Source organism: Setaria viridis, chromosome 5 (genome assembly GCF_005286985.2).
Source record: "Setaria viridis chromosome 5, Setaria_viridis_v4.0, whole genome shotgun sequence".
Classification (NCBI taxonomy): domain Eukaryota; kingdom Viridiplantae; phylum Streptophyta; class Magnoliopsida; order Poales; family Poaceae; genus Setaria; species Setaria viridis.
The window spans coordinates 32,239,979-32,255,368 of NC_048267.2; the positions used below are offsets into that span (position 1 = coordinate 32,239,979).

At 46.5% G+C, this 15,390-nt stretch overlaps 2 protein-coding genes across 3 annotated transcripts; one reads left to right on the forward strand and one right to left on the reverse strand.

Annotated features, from left to right (window-relative positions):
- Positions 1–8,080: 8,080 nt before the first annotated feature.
- On the reverse strand, positions 8,081–11,109 carry LOC117854791 (uncharacterized). 2 transcript variants are annotated; one of them, XM_034737042.2, is made up of 5 exons: positions 9,743–11,109; positions 9,585–9,654; positions 8,875–8,984; positions 8,660–8,770; positions 8,081–8,530 (listed from the first exon to the last, which is right to left on the reverse strand). In XM_034737042.2, the coding sequence occupies exons 1-5, from the start codon at positions 9,810–9,812 to the stop codon at positions 8,430–8,432; spliced, it is 462 nt and encodes a 153-aa protein (XP_034592933.1). In that variant the 5' UTR covers positions 9,813–11,109; the 3' UTR covers positions 8,081–8,429. The 2 variants fall into 2 exon arrangements, with proteins under 2 accessions (XP_034592933.1, XP_034592934.1); XM_034737043.2 differs by having other exon boundaries at positions 8,656–8,770; positions 9,743–11,093.
- Positions 11,110–14,419: 3,310 nt separating this feature from the next.
- LOC117858035 (uncharacterized) lies at positions 14,420–15,187 on the forward strand. The gene is made up of 2 exons (XM_034741010.2): positions 14,420–14,684; positions 14,943–15,187. The coding sequence occupies exons 1-2, from the start codon at positions 14,546–14,548 to the stop codon at positions 15,086–15,088; spliced, it is 285 nt and encodes a 94-aa protein (XP_034596901.1). The 5' UTR covers positions 14,420–14,545; the 3' UTR covers positions 15,089–15,187.
- The last annotated feature ends 203 nt before the right edge of the window (positions 15,188–15,390 follow it).

The following is a 15,390-nucleotide window of genomic DNA, read 5'->3' on the forward strand; positions in this document are numbered from 1 at the left end:
ACTTGTATTGGAGTAATTGTTGGTCATAATCTTATCTTAGAAAAATAACGCCTTACAATAAAAACAGAGGGTACATCTAGATTAACTACAAGGCCTAATTGGGTTATTTAAAAAAGTAATGGTTTAGTTTAACGTGCTATTTTGACATGTCCATAGTCGGATCAAACACGGCCGCCGAATTTAGGAGTGTTTGGTTCCACGGACTAAAGTTTAGTCCGTGTTACATCGAATATTCGGATGCTAATTAGGAGGACTAAATATGAGTTAATTATAAAACTAATTACACAAATGGAGGAGGCTAATTCGTGATACGAATGTATTAAGCCTAATTAATCCATGATTAGCACATGTTTACTATAGCATCACATTGTCAAATCATTGACTAATTAGGTTTAATAGATTCGTCTCGTGAATTAGACTCCATCTGTGCAATTGATTTATAATTAGTTTATATTTAATACTTCTAATTGACAGGACTAAACTTCAGTGGAACCAAACGGGGCTTACATGATCTCGCTTTGCTCTTTGTCGGTGGCGAGTGGCGACGATCATTTGCCTACGTGTTCACCTAGCTATAGCCTAGAGCTAGCTCGGGTGGAAGCCACTTGAACACGAACTTTTGGCGCGGGTCGCTGAGTCATCTGTCATCTTTTCTTTTTTTTTTTTGAATAGGAGTCATCTGTCATCTGACCCGATGCATGGGAGCCATCATGCCAGCCTCCGTCAAGCATGCAAATGGTCAGCATCCACCAGTAGCACGATCGTACCATCTCTCACACCGTACCAATTCACGAAGAATTCATTGCGCGGAAACGAGCGTGCGTGTCCGTTTGACAAGCAAGGTGCATGGCGCTGCTGCCACCCAACACCAACAGGCAACATCAGCAGCAATATACTACTAGTACAGCCCTCCCGTGTTGACTGACCCGATCGGCGATCGATCCGTGAATTCATCGGTCACGGACAGGCAGACAGACAGCTCGCCCGATCCCGCAGACGCGTCGGTCTCACATGCGCCCTCTGCCACCCTCGGCCCGCCATTTGTGGCCGGACAGACAGGGCGAACAGATCGAGCTCGCCCCGGCCACCGTGGCGTCCGGACACCGAAGCGATTTAGCTGGGGTCATGGCGTCGGCGTGTCGTGTCGAGCCCCGCTTCGCTCGGGGCGCACGGGCAAGCGCGTGGATCGCGGGTCCCCCGGGTTGAAGTCCAGGCGGGGCGGGCCTTGACGGGGCGCGGGCCGCGCGGCGTTGTTACCAGCTTTGCGCCGCGCGGCCGCGGTGCCCCCGCGCCGCGCGCTCGCGCGTGTGGTGGTCTGCCGGATCGGATGATGATGGAACAGAAAGCGGAGCAGCGAGCACGGGGGATCTGAGAGTATCTGACCCATGACTCCATGAGGCCATGACCCGTCCTCATCTATACGGGATACGGCGGCCATATCCTCGCTCTTCCTCCTTGTGAGTTGTGATCCATCGCTCGCTGGTCTTTCGCTGGTTCCCTCGCTTTCGTCCGGCTTCCTCACCGGCGGTCACGTGCGGACTGACGCGGACGCGGGGTCGCTCGGGGTGGCCGGGTGGGTGATGCCGTGCGGTGCGGGACTCCGGGGCCGGGGGTGCAAGGCGTGCGGGCGCGGTCTCCGGTTGCGTCGGGTGGGAGTGGAACTGTCGGTGTGACTTCTGAGGTGGAAAGGGTGGACGCGCTGCGTGCCCGCCTGCCCGGGGTGTGGGCGCGAGCCGAGCTGCCGAACAGCCGAAGGCCACGCCCCACGTGCGCGCGCGGTCGTTCCTTTCCTTTGATCCTTTCCCTTTCCGTTTGGACGAGCCGGCCGGCGGCAAATGGTGCGCAGCGACTTATTCCGTGATTCGCAACTCGCAAGGCTAGCTCAGGATTGGGAGATACTTGGACTGACCGAATATGATATGATCTGTCTCAACTGAAAGCTGGCTGGCTGACTGGGAAAATCAGCTTTTTCCGGAAAAAATTGTGGCTCGGAGCCTGTGAACTAGTAGGAGACTGGGACCTACTCCGTACGCAAGATCCGTGGTTCCCTCCCTCCAGAGATCATGTTCGCGCTCCAGTGTCCAGAGGTCACCAAAGAGGCAAAAGAGTCTGGTTTGCAAGTTGTGAGTCCTTTCGAACACCAACCATTGAATTGCAATCGCAATAAACAGACAAATCACCTGCTTCTGGGGTTGCCAACTGTAAATCTTGTACCTCCCCTCATCATCTTAAATTAAGGAATCATACGGACCATCTTGTCTTGTACGTTCAGTACTTCGCGTACCTCACACTAAATTAAGGGAACGATGAGCCATGTGTTTTTTTTCAAGGCGCAACGATGAGAGCCTCTGATACTAGTAAGGTCTCACACTCTTTTGCAGTGACTCCAATCATGTAATCGCGATGTGGCGTAGGACCCGGGGCCCTCGTGACTCTCGTGAGGAGACACCGTGTTTAAGCTGGCATTCATTCCGTTCAACGCCCCGGGATGCCTGCCAGTGCCGAGGTATATACTCGGCTCGATCGGTTGGCCTTGGCCCTGCCACTTTTGTTGTATAAAAATAAATCCTAGTAGTTGAGGTCTTGAGGCATGTCACACCAAATACAAATGTCTCGTGTTGTTGCCTTGTTGGCATCGAACGTTGAACAAACAATCAAGCATGGGCACCGTGCGCCTGTCTTCATTTCTTTCTCTCTCCTTTTCTGATCGAATGGCTCCACGCATCTTGGGCTGAGTTCGATCACCCGGACAGCTGGATCTTAACGTGTCGACCCATATATGCCAACATGCTCCTGTTGTCTCGCTACCTCAAGGACATTTGATCCGCCTTATCTAATTGCAAATTGTAGCACCAGGCCGGTTGGTTTCACCTTGCAAGGTGACGTCGCGGTAGGTAACCAACGCGATGCTTCCCAACAAGCATGAGCAGTAATTTCCTGATCGGAGCTTTTGATTTTTGATGAATAAGGAAGAGTAACTCGAGAAAGAAGTGACAGAGGACGATCGAGTATGCTTTGCTGGTTGCATGGCCAGTCCGCCACGGAGACTCTCTTCAGATAGCACCAGCAACCGGGGCGTTCTCCCTGTCTCCGATCGACACGTGCCCAGTGGATCCCGGGATCCTCGTCGGCGCGTTGCGCGTCCCGCGTGCGGTACCATCCGGCGGGACAACCTGCCGGCTGCCGGCAACGAGGGCCGGCGGGTCCTCGCGCAAAGCTGGCAGCAACAGGATTGTTCGCGCGGCAGCAGCCGTGCCGTGGCGTACGTGCTGCGGTGACGCGAACGGGGATCCGTGGTCGGTCCGCCGTGCCGTGCGCTAGCTAAAACCCACCGCTCCACCAGCCTGTTTGGACTTCGGAGACCACGGGGATGGCAGCATGGCCGGCACGCCCGTTCTCGTGCAGTTGCCGTGGCCGCGGGAGTGTCGCGCGTAACGTGTTTGTTTCATGTCACATCGTATATCTGATTTTAATTAGAATTATTAAATATAGGTTAATTATAAAACTAATTGCAGAAGCTCTTCTAATTAATAGATTAGCTTAGAATTTCTACAATTAGTTTTATAATTAGCTCCTATTTAGTTTTTCTAATTAGTATCCGAACATTCGATGTGGCAAGAGCTAAACTTTAGCTAAGGATGCAAACACGTCCTAATGTCAGCGCCACCTTTCTTCCTCTAACGGCAGGGCGATGCGAATGCGGTTTTGTGATGACCGTGCCCGGTTCGGCAGATAGACGTTGTTGGCGAATTTAGCAGAAAGTACGTATCGGCCTACTGTAGTACTGCTACTGCTGCTACTATGCCAGGTGTTATTGCAGATGCAGGCCGAATTGGACCAGCTCTCAGCTGCACCACAACGATGATGGTGGACCAACAACGATGCACGCGCCTTGATCGATTTAGTTTAGTGGTCTCTTCTGCGGCCCAGTACGGTCCAGCTAGCTCCACGCCTGCTCTACGTAGTTCTTGTCTGTGGTCTCTCTGCGTGGAAGCCAGCACGTCGCTTCTCCTCGCAACCACTGATTTCACTAGAGTCTGCCGCGCCTCCGGCGCGCTAATGGTGTGATTAGTTGTAATAAAATATATTAGCGTCAAGAGTGTGGTATGTTTTAGGAAAAAATAAAAATTGTGGTACTAATTAGGCAGTTGCATGCACTTATGTTATGTTTAGATCTTTATGTCTCGATGTGACGGAAGAAATTATGATTTTAATAATAACGATTAATACCTGCATGCGATAGTATAAGCATTAACTTTAAAGAAGTTGCGTAATTCTACCAATATATTCATCAATGTGAAGGTAGGAAATTGGAATGGAAATCGAATAGCATAACCGTATAGTAATCACAATCACGTTGCATTTGCTCGTATGGAAAAGTAAATCAGTTGTTATTGAAATAAGTGCTATGATAACATAGTATATAATTACATAGTAGTGATAGAAGGTGAGCATTAAAGTAAATAAATATATCTAACAGCAATGTTTATTGACCAAGTAGACAAACTGGTCGGTAAACGTCTCAAGAGTAGACTGCGGAGGAGTATTTCTTATGTATGTAAGTGTGACGACGTTCGAAGCAGTAGCATTGCCTATATTTGGAAAAATTGCAAGAGGAAGTGAGTTGCTGTAGTCGGCGAATAGCTCTGCGATCTCAGCGATAAAGTTGCGATGTTGATTTTCTATCTTTTTCAAGTGTTTCATCTGAGCGACACATGCGTCTTCAAAAATCCATGCCCAAGACATAGTTGATTCCTTCTCTTTCTGAATCTTCAATAGGTTGGCGTGGTTGTGATCGACCAAAGTCAATTTCCTTTTGCTTGTGATACTGTGAATGGCATTGTCGTAGGCTGACTCGATTGCTCCGTCTATAGTATCTACGAAATCATTGTAGTAAGTTGCTTCCTTATTATGCGGAGGAGGTGTTCGTTGCGTTGACATAATAGTAATGGAAGCAGTGAAGATAGAATGACTCATATCTCACATCTGTTCTAGACACATAAAGACCTAGTTCTTACGCAATTTGATAAAAAAATATAACATAGTTATGGGGCATTTAGAGTAATTCTTTAGCTTTCATATTGGAGTAGTAGAGATTTGATGTGTTGTATGACGGAAGAAATGATTTGAACAATGGAAAATTCACTACGCATTTGGTTGCCTACTCCTGTGTAAGGTGGTTACCATTTGGAAAGGTCGTAGTTTGAAGAGATGGAAGTGCATTGCATCTTGGATAGCTATTTATATAAGATAGTCCTAGTTACGAACATCTGTAGGCAAAGGTGGACACGTATGAAGTGCCGTGGTGGCTAATCTTCTTGTCGTGTCATGCAAGTACTGTGCATGGAAGTTGTGTTTATCTGTATGTCTGTCTTGTAGCTGAGTGATATCCTTCTATCGATAACATGGTATGTGTTAAATTAATTAATTGTAATTATTTATCCTCGGTAGTACGAATTTTTTATTTGAGATCATCGTGAAGATTAATTAATTGAAGAAAGAATATTGTTATTTGATACGTAACCATGAAGCAATGTTCAAGGGAAATAGGTAATGTTAAATTTTAAATGAAGGTTAAGGTTTAATTAAAAAAAGATTATTTTGCGACAATACATGGAACTCGGGCCGTGTTGAATTCGACCCAACTATTTTTTTAGTGAAAGTCTCTACATGTTCAAGTTTTATTCATTGGCCCAACTATGAAGTCGCAATAAAAGACTATACATATGTGAGTTTTATTCATATTTTTTCCCCGCTCTATCTCTAACTTCTGAATTGATCGTCACGAAGGACCTAAGCAAAGTTGGGACGCAGCAATCTTGAGGTGTCTAGTTGAAGCAGCGGCGGAACTACCATGATGTGTCTGTATAGAGCCTGGGGCGCGCCTTTTTCGGGTCAGTTCAGAAGCTACCGAGCGGGACAAGATCCTCACTGCTCTCTTCGCGGCGGAAGCGGCGACGCGCCCATATTCGTGTTTGGTTCCCACCTCTTAAAGTTTAACACCCGTCACATCAAATGTTTGGATGCTAATTAGAAGTATTAAACATAGAGTAATTACAAAACTAATTGCACAATTAGAGTGTAATTCGTGAGAGGAATCTATTAAGCCTAATTAGTCCATGATTTGACAATGTGGTGCTACAATAACTATTTGCTAATGGTGGATTAATTAGGCTTAATACATTCGTCTCGCGAATTAGCACAGGATTCTGCAATTAATTTTATAATTATCTTATATTTAGTTCTCCTAATTAGCATCCGAATATATGACGTGACACTGTTAAAGTTTAGCACCTCGTATCAAACACCCCATCAGGTTGCAGATTTCATGGACTCGGAGAACGATAACATCAGTTCAGAACCTACCGAGCGGAGCTACCGGAGGCATAGAAACAACCGCTAAGCTAGCGCAGTCAGACATGCTCAAAATCCTAGCAGACAGGCCTGCAAACTGACATGACAGTGTTTGGCAGTAACGGAAATTATTTTTCAATTACAACACACAGGAATAAACATTTCTAAAAAACCCATCAGTTACATCATAAATCCCAAGAATGATAACATCTTTTTTATTTTGACCGAATGAAGAATGGTAACATCGATTTTGATTTGATAGTTATTTTATGAAACGACAACCTTTAGCCATCAGAACTGAATCTTCGCGGCTCTTGTGCTTAAATTCTGTATGTTTTCACGAACTGATTTGCACCAGTTTGGAGACTTCTGCGAATAGCCTACCCCTTTTTAGATGGCTTTGTTGTTGCAAGCAATATACTCAGCATGATATCAGGACTTGAAAATGACCGTCACAGTTGATGAAAAAGGAGAAAAGCACTTAAGCTGAAGCCCAAAAGGTGCCCTCTATCCCAGGATGTTATCAGTTATGACTCACGAGGGATGCAAGTGCGTTGACCCAGACTGACAAATTGACATATTGCCACTTTCTAGTTTATTTGGTTTATAACTTTGTTCACAAAATGAGATGCCAAAAAATGCAAAGGTAACAAACTTACATTCATGTGTATCCTATGACAGAAAATTCCCCGTAGGTCAATGAGGACAAGGCCACATATACCTCCATCGCCACTCGATTTGCCGCACCACTGCTCGTGTGCCCCTTCACCAAATGATTTGCTCATGTTGCTTTGTTAGATCTAATTGAAATATAATCAAGTTGGATAGTTTCCCTAGTAGACTACTAAACGTTTTAGATGGATTTGCTGGTGCAAGAAGCATGCTCTACATATGACACCACGACTTCGAAAATGGCTGTCACAACTGGGAAAACTAATATTCCTGTAGTTGAAGTCGAAAGGTGATTGCTCAGCCAAGACGCTGCTAGTTTCATGGCCCCGGACAGACCCATCAACCCTGTTTGGCTCTTTCAGCGTACTGCAAGTTGAACCAAGTGGTTCCTAAGCAATAACACCTAGAATATATATTCACATGGAAGGCTAAGATTGTACAAAGTTCTAATCATAACCTCGAAAGTCTGAAACAGCACTAAGACGCACGGCGACACGGCGTGCAAGACCATGGGGACTCGCTCTCATTGACGTGCGGGCCATGTCACAGTGGGGTGAACATGTCAGTGGGACGAGTCCCTCTACAGTTACCTTGATTTTTTTTCTTGGCTAAATGTGCTCATTGTTTTTCTTAGTTGAAGGTTGCCAAATTTTAACAGAAAGCATAGACGAAGTTTTGAGTTGACAATTAAATTGCACAAAGGTCAGCAGGAAGAAGGACCAACCCCCTCTGACTACTCGATTTGCCGCATTACTCTTGTGCCCCTTCATCAAAAATTAATTTGGGCCTGTTGCTTTGTTCAACCATTTTCATTTGAAATCAAGTTGGATACTTCCCCTAATAGCCTAACCTTTATAGATGGATTTGCTGTCAACAAACATGGCTCGAATGATGTTGTACTGCCACATGATTCCAGATAATGAGTCATAATGTAAAGTGGACGCCGGATGGTACTCAGTGAAAGATAGCCTACAAGCTACAGCTTATTGGCTCAGTCAAGGAGGCCCATTGGTCGCGAATCTGGAACATAAATGCATGATCTTCATAGAGCTACTGCAACAAGAAAAACAAGTCCAAGACTAACTTCATGTTTTATGTCTGTGTGTAGCATGGGTCATCTTCATAGAGCTCCCATGTTTTATGAACCTCACAAGATTTGGAATCTTCTATGGTTTTACACGAGCTCAGATAGAAATAGGCTGCACCACACATGCCCCTATTAACATGAGCTTGTTCAACTTCACACTAGAAACATCAGTATCACAGCCAGTTTTGACTATTACATTAGCGTACCTACTGACCCAAGGAAATGGTAACATTAGGAATTGCATAAGGTCATTTAATGCATTTTAGCACTATGATCCCTAATAATACCAAATCGCAGGCCAACATCACTCATCAAACTATACTAAGAGGAAATTAGTGATTTCTCCGGTTAAACTGCATTGCAAACTGATCAGCAGCCACCATTGCTTGTGAAGCTGAAGCAAGAGAACCATCATACCTATACATTAAGATACCAGTGTGAATTAAATAGTTTTTTTGGCAGAACGCTGATTAATATCAAATATATGTTAGACAATATGTCAACCGGTTTCAACGAATCGAAGTTGGAAAGAAGGTACATACATACAGACTAATAAGTAAGCTCCAATCTGCATAACTATAGCTCCTTCGCCTACTGACTTTGTGCTGTTAACGCAGCGGGCACAATACCAGTTATCATGGATTGAGGTGACCAAATCTACAAAACATAACTATCAATCACAAATTGCTGGCCACAACGAAGACATTATAAGTTTAAAAAATTCACTAAAAGCAGCGAAAATTCGCCGTGTGGATACTCACATTGGTTTGGCCTAATAGAGAAGAATTCGGTCTGCAGATTACCCCTCTTAACAAAGTCAAGGAATGGTCGCATATCAATAGCTGTAAGTTGTGTTCCCTCTTGCTCTGCTCTGCACAGAGAAAAAAAGAGTGCCTGAAGTTTTCAGCAACAACATCAACTTATCTTTCATGGGTCATAACAAAAAGGATATTTCCTTTCTTCCAAAGCAAGGACATGGCATAGAGGTATCCTTCAAATATCTGATTCATTCGTTGCAAAACTCAACGTCCAACAAAAATATGCCTTCAGTTACAGGGGATTTTGTCCAAATTCTATGTCAAATCTTCCCATGTGAAGATATGGCCATTACGTATCTACAACCATAAAAATGTGCAATTGCTAGCGATAACCAACTATTTCTTATCCCCCATAACTTCTCCTAGTGAGATTTAAAAAGCATTCAGTTCAACCTATAACTTCTCCTAGTGAGATTTAAAAAGCATTCAGTTCAACCTAGTGATACCTAACTATCCAAGAACTGAAATACACATCCCAATCCACTATTTTAACCACCAGTATCACAGATTATACATGTCCAACAAATCCTTACTGGAAACAACATACTGACAGAGGTAAAAATGACGACAGTAAGGTATTGGACTGGACTATTGGTAGGTATACCACGAAAACTGTAAAGTAAAAATAACCTGGGGAATGGTAAAGGACTCACATGACCGGAAGGAGCCTAGACGGCCCGGACGGGTCGTAGTTGAGCAGCAGCGCGGCCTGGACCTGCTTCCCTGCGAGAGCACGGCGGTCGGTTACAAATCAAATCGGGCGATACAGGGAGCTTGAAGAAGCGCAAAGCGGAGAGGCACGAGGGAAGACCGGAGGGGCCGACGTGCTTCGTGGTCCACTTCTCCCACGCCCGGCGCGCCGACAACCAGTCCGCCGCCATTGGGGGCCGGCGCCGCCTGCCGCTGCAGGGCGGAGAGGGAGAGGGGGAGCGAGGAGGGGGAAGCGGCGACGGGCGGCGAGGCGCCGGGAGAGGGCGTCGGGGAGAGGAGAGATGGGAGAGGGAGGGAGAGAGAGGAATGAGAGGAGGGTCGGGCTCGGGCGCGCGGCACGGGGGTGCGGCGTGGGGTTCCTTGCAAATGTAGCGGCGGGCGTTTTTCTGCAAAATTACCTCACTGTTATCCCATAGATTCCTAGTACACTATAAGGGAATTGGGCACTGTTCATTTTGTCAAAACATGGAGTCAATTTTAAGGCATCTTTGACCGGGGACTATCTGTGGAATGTGTGCAATTGGTGCATAACGCCATGCATTCTGCGATCTAGATCCAGCCTCGTATTTACCTGAATTCAGCACCACAATAAAAACTCCAACAAACAAACAAACAAAAGTCTCACTGTGACTCACCAGTCACCACCTCGACATGACATACATTAACCACTATATGGTACAGAATTTCAAAGACTACGATGCAATGGAGCAAAAGTGCAAAACACTACAATTACATCAGCAACTTCGCTTCCGAAGGCATTTCTGGCCAGAATGGGCAGAATCGGGCCAGATGCACCCAGGGCCAGGGGCGGACTTAGCGTGGAGCGAGCAATTTAAATTGAACACGCAAAAGTTCCCGAAAACAAGCTGCACCCGCACCTTAATTGGGTATGGTATCTAGAAACTAGAAGTCCTATCTCCTACGGTATCGACCAATGTCGATCTCGCAAGCTGAAGGAGACGAAGAGACTGGCTGAATCACGAGAGGATGGATAAGACACTAGCAGCGTGCCGCGCACCACGCCGCACGCAAATTCACAGCCGACCGAACCGAGAGAAGGAGAGTTTTGGATCCGAATTGAGAGCGGAACCTGCTCCCGGAGAGACAGGGCAACACACCAAGCAAGCCAGGATCACTCATCAACAGCGAGCAGAAACCCCAGTTCAGGTCCGGACGGATCTCCGCTCCGCTAGCCGCAGCACGAGAGCGGAAGCGGCGGACTGCGGAGCGGGCGGGCGGAGGATCCGGCGGCGGCCGTGCTCGGCCGCGGCGCTCCGCGCGCGGAGGAGGAGGAGCGGGTACTGAGAGGCCGGTCGCGGGAGCCACGCTTCGCCGGGAGAGGAAGGTGACAGCGGGAGGAGAACAGCGGAGCGAGAGCGGGCGAGGTGGGGAGGAGGCGCCGAGGCGGGTGGGAAGATTACTGCCAGTAAAGTACGGTTCCAGCTGTGGGGAGGCGTCGGTACGCGCTGGGACTGCAGCCTGCAGGATGGACGGAGGGAGAGGGAGGTGCTAGAATTCCAGCTAGATCAAATATTTAGTTCGAAGAAGTATTAAATATAGACTAATTATAAAATCAATTATACAGATGAAGATTAATTTGCGAGATGAATCTATAAAGTCTAATTAATCCATAATTTGACAATGTGATGCTACCATAACCATTTGATAATGATTGATTAATTAGGTTTAATAGATTCATCTTGTGAATTAGCCTTCATCTGTGTAATTAGTTTTATAATTAGCTTATATTTAGTCCTCATAATTAGCATCCGAATATTCGATGTGACACGAACTAGACTTTAGTCCATGAAACCAAACACCCCTATTATGCCCCCTCTTGTCTCCTCCATCGAGGTGTTTTTAGGATCACTTGTTGTGCGTTGTCTTATGTTTTTTCCTTTTTTAAAAAAGAAAATCTTGTGCTTTTTAGCACAAGAAAAGTTGCCGAAAAATAATTTTATTAATTAAAATGTTTCATGGAATAGCATATAACGTGTTAATCGTTTGAATTTGTGCATAAATATTTTGACGTTAAGTTCATTAGATAAGTCAAATTCATAAGAGCCATCGATAAGAGCCGATCTTATTTTGTATTACTAGAAAAATATTTTTCAATTTATTATTTTATATTGTTGCTTTTGAAGTTGGTCTATGCAGACGCTATATTGGATATCTTAAATGTTGTTTATGACATAAAGTTTAAGTATCTCTGGTGCTTGAATTTTTAGTTAACTGTTCTTTTCTTAGTGGAATGGCTGGTGGCGTGCCCGTTGATAATAAATCGTCTATGGTGACTTTGTTAATCTATATATCTCTGAAAAATGTTCGTAGAAAGTAGGATGTGCTTGCATATAGTCGTGGGAGTGAGTATGTGTATGTATATGCGAGCGTCTACGCCTATATTTTACAAAAATTAAATAGCTCTTTGCCTTTTTTATAAAAAAAATACTATACAGATGCAAACGTTATGTCGGATAAGCTAAATGATCTTTAAGATATATAGATTTTTCATATTTTTATTGTAGGACATGCCGGGCGCTACATGTTATATTGAATATGTTAAATGCCTTTTATGACATATATGATGGTTCGGCATTTCTTTATCATTGCTTTTATAGATAATTTATTCATGTCTAGTATGGATGTGTGCTATATTGGATATGCTAAATGTCATTCAGGATATATGAATGTTTAAACATGTCTTTACTTTTATTATTGTTGCTTTCAAATACGTTATATTTTATATGCTAAATGCCCTTTAAGATGTACTAGATAGTTAGACATTTATTTATCATCATCATTATCATTATTATCATTCATTATTATCATTATTACCATTATTGCTCTTCCTCTTAAACGGCAGGGCGATGCGAATGCGGTTTTGTGGTGGCCGTGTCCGGTTCGGCAGACAGACGTTGTTGGCGAATTCAGCAGAAAGTACGTACCGGCCTACTGCAGTACTGCTACTGCTGCTACTACGCCGGGTGTTATTGTAGATGCAGGCCGAATTGGACCAGCGCTCAGCTGCACCACAATGATGATGGTGGACCAACAAAAACTATGCATGCGCCTTGATCGATTTAGCTATCTTCTGCGGCCCAGTACGGTCCAGCTAGCTCCGCGCCCGCTCTACGTAGTGCTTGTCCGTGGTCTTTCTGCGTGGAAGCCAGCACGTGGCTTCTCCTCGCATTCACTGATTTCATTTCATAACCGTAGACGCGACGACGCGAGTCAGCAGCGCGCGGCCGGCGCGGCGTACGCGGCCGATGTACCATGTACGTGGGTACCGACACGCGGGCCCCGCAGCATTACGTTGCGACCTGCGACTGCGAGGGCCCTGCTCGCTGCAGCATGCACGGCTGCACTTGGCGCCAATATATAAAGTTATAAACTCGGGGGGTCAACGCGAGCACGAGGTCATCGCAGGGAGCCCATGCGCAAGCAATGACGCAACGGGCCCTGAGCCGAGGCAGGTACGATGGATGCAGAGGATGCATGCACGCACATCTACCTCACGGCTCACGTTAAGGGACACGACAGCATGCATCGCCATCTATGATCTATCCCGGATCCCAAATAAAATACTGCCCAGCTGAATTCGCATGAACCATGAAGCATGATGATAGATCGAGAGATCTCTCGGATCTCGCACGGCTTGGTTACGTTGAATCATCATCAATGCTGAACTCGAGGTCGATCTCCCCGTGCTTGGCTCGCTCTCTGCCGGTGCGGTCCATCATCAGCTTGCCGCGGTAGCGTTTGGTTAGATTTAGACAGCGTTTGGTTTGTGCTAGGATAATGTAAACATAAAGTGAATCAGATTACAGTGTATCTGGCGGTAGAATTGGTAATTACTTTTTTTATTTGGTTGCACTCTGATAATGTAATCAGATTACGGTGGGAGTGTTGTATCTGATTACGGTGGGGGAGGAGAGGTAACAAGCTTGTATAGATATTATTTAAGGGATTCGATTACAGTGCCAACCCTAATCAAATGTAATAGGATTCGTTACCTTCAGGAATCAGATTACGTTGCATTTGAGCCAACCAGCAAACTAAACACTAACGTGACCACGTTTGTTTGTTTTAGCTGCTCCGTAATCGGGTCACACTGTTAAGCGATACAGGATAGTACAACCATGATACGTCGCTCACACCTGGGCGTAATCAGATTTCCATTACCGCTGTAATTGATTCCCTTTACGTTTATGCTCGAACCAAACAGCACCTTTGATTGCGTTCAGCAACCTGTTACGAACCAGTAAGCAGGCCAAACGGAGCGCAACCATATATGTATCGATCTATGTGAAAATGAAGGTCCGTACGTGCAGGTCGATCGTCGACCGACCTTCTTGAGTCATGAATCTATGCACGATACAGCTGATTCGTTCGTGGTGGAGCAACGTATATACGATATTGATACCCCATCCCGTCCGACGTCGCTTTTCGACGGTGCAGAGTGAATGCAGGCAGAAACTAACCACAGGTCAACCGTGTCTTTTCGAAAAAAAGGTGGTCAACCTTTAATTTGAAACGGTAGGTAGTTTCCGGTTGTTTAATTTCTCGGAGGGAATCTTTTGATCTTTCCGCGGGCACCCACGTACGTGACGTGGGTTACAGATCATCGTGACGGCCAGCGCTTCGGCGAGCTTCGCCGTCCGTCTTCCGTTGGGTGTCCAGGACTCCAGGTCGGCCGACCGGGTCGGGCTCCGGCGCGGCCCAAGCCCAACCCCTTCTCCAAGTTCCTGTCCCCCCGCGCGCGCGTGTATAAAGCGTCGTCCCAGTTGAGCTGACACGTTTCTTCCAGAGTTCCAGGTTCCAATTAACTAACTGGCCACTACTCTCTCGGCCATCGTCATTGCCTGGGAGGCTGGGAGCAAGACAACTACGGCGAACTGACGCCATGCTTGGGCGGGCGACGAGAGGAGGGCCATCGTTGTCGACCAAGCCGCCGCCCCGCGCGGAGGGTGCCGCCCGCAGCACCACCGTCGTCACCGACGCTGGGCAGGAGGTCACCGTCTCCCAGTTCGTCGCGCAGCTAGGTTCGTATACGCACATACGCAACCCGATCGAGAGATCGCGACCGATAAACGCATCCCTACTCTAATCCTTAGCGTTGAGCAGACGATCGAGTTCGTGACCACTGATAGATGGCGGGTCCTAGCTGCTAGCTTAATTATTAGCAAGTCGATCAGGCAGCGGATTTCAGTGGCAGCTCCCTGATCGGGGACGTTATCAGGCCGTGGAAATGGATGCGGAAAATTGGTTGATCTCAGTAGTTGTGTTGTATGTTTTGGCAGATGAGGCGGCGCGGCGGAGGCTGGACGGCTTGCACCAGAGGCTGAGGCTGCTGGAGCAGCAGATGGAGACGCTGGAGGCCGAGGTCGGCAAAGCCAGCGGCGGCACTACCATGGGCACCTACTATACGCCTAGTTCTAGCGGCTAGCGCCTAGCTACCGGCCTGTGCCAGATCGATCCTCCTTTTAGTTTCTTAGCACTCTCTCGTGTACATGGACGATTAGCAATACTATACGATGATCGATTATGCATGGTGTGTTCCTGAAATTCTCGCCACAATTTTGGAGGTTCGGGCTGAACTCAATTATAGATCCATGGCGTCGTGGTCTTGAATCTGCAGGCGATTTAGAAAAGTATGACAGTTCGTTTTGCCTTGTCACTCTCGTGTCTCGTGTGTGGAAATCAGCAGATGGATGCCGTTCCAAGCATGCATGCTGGACTTCTGACTTC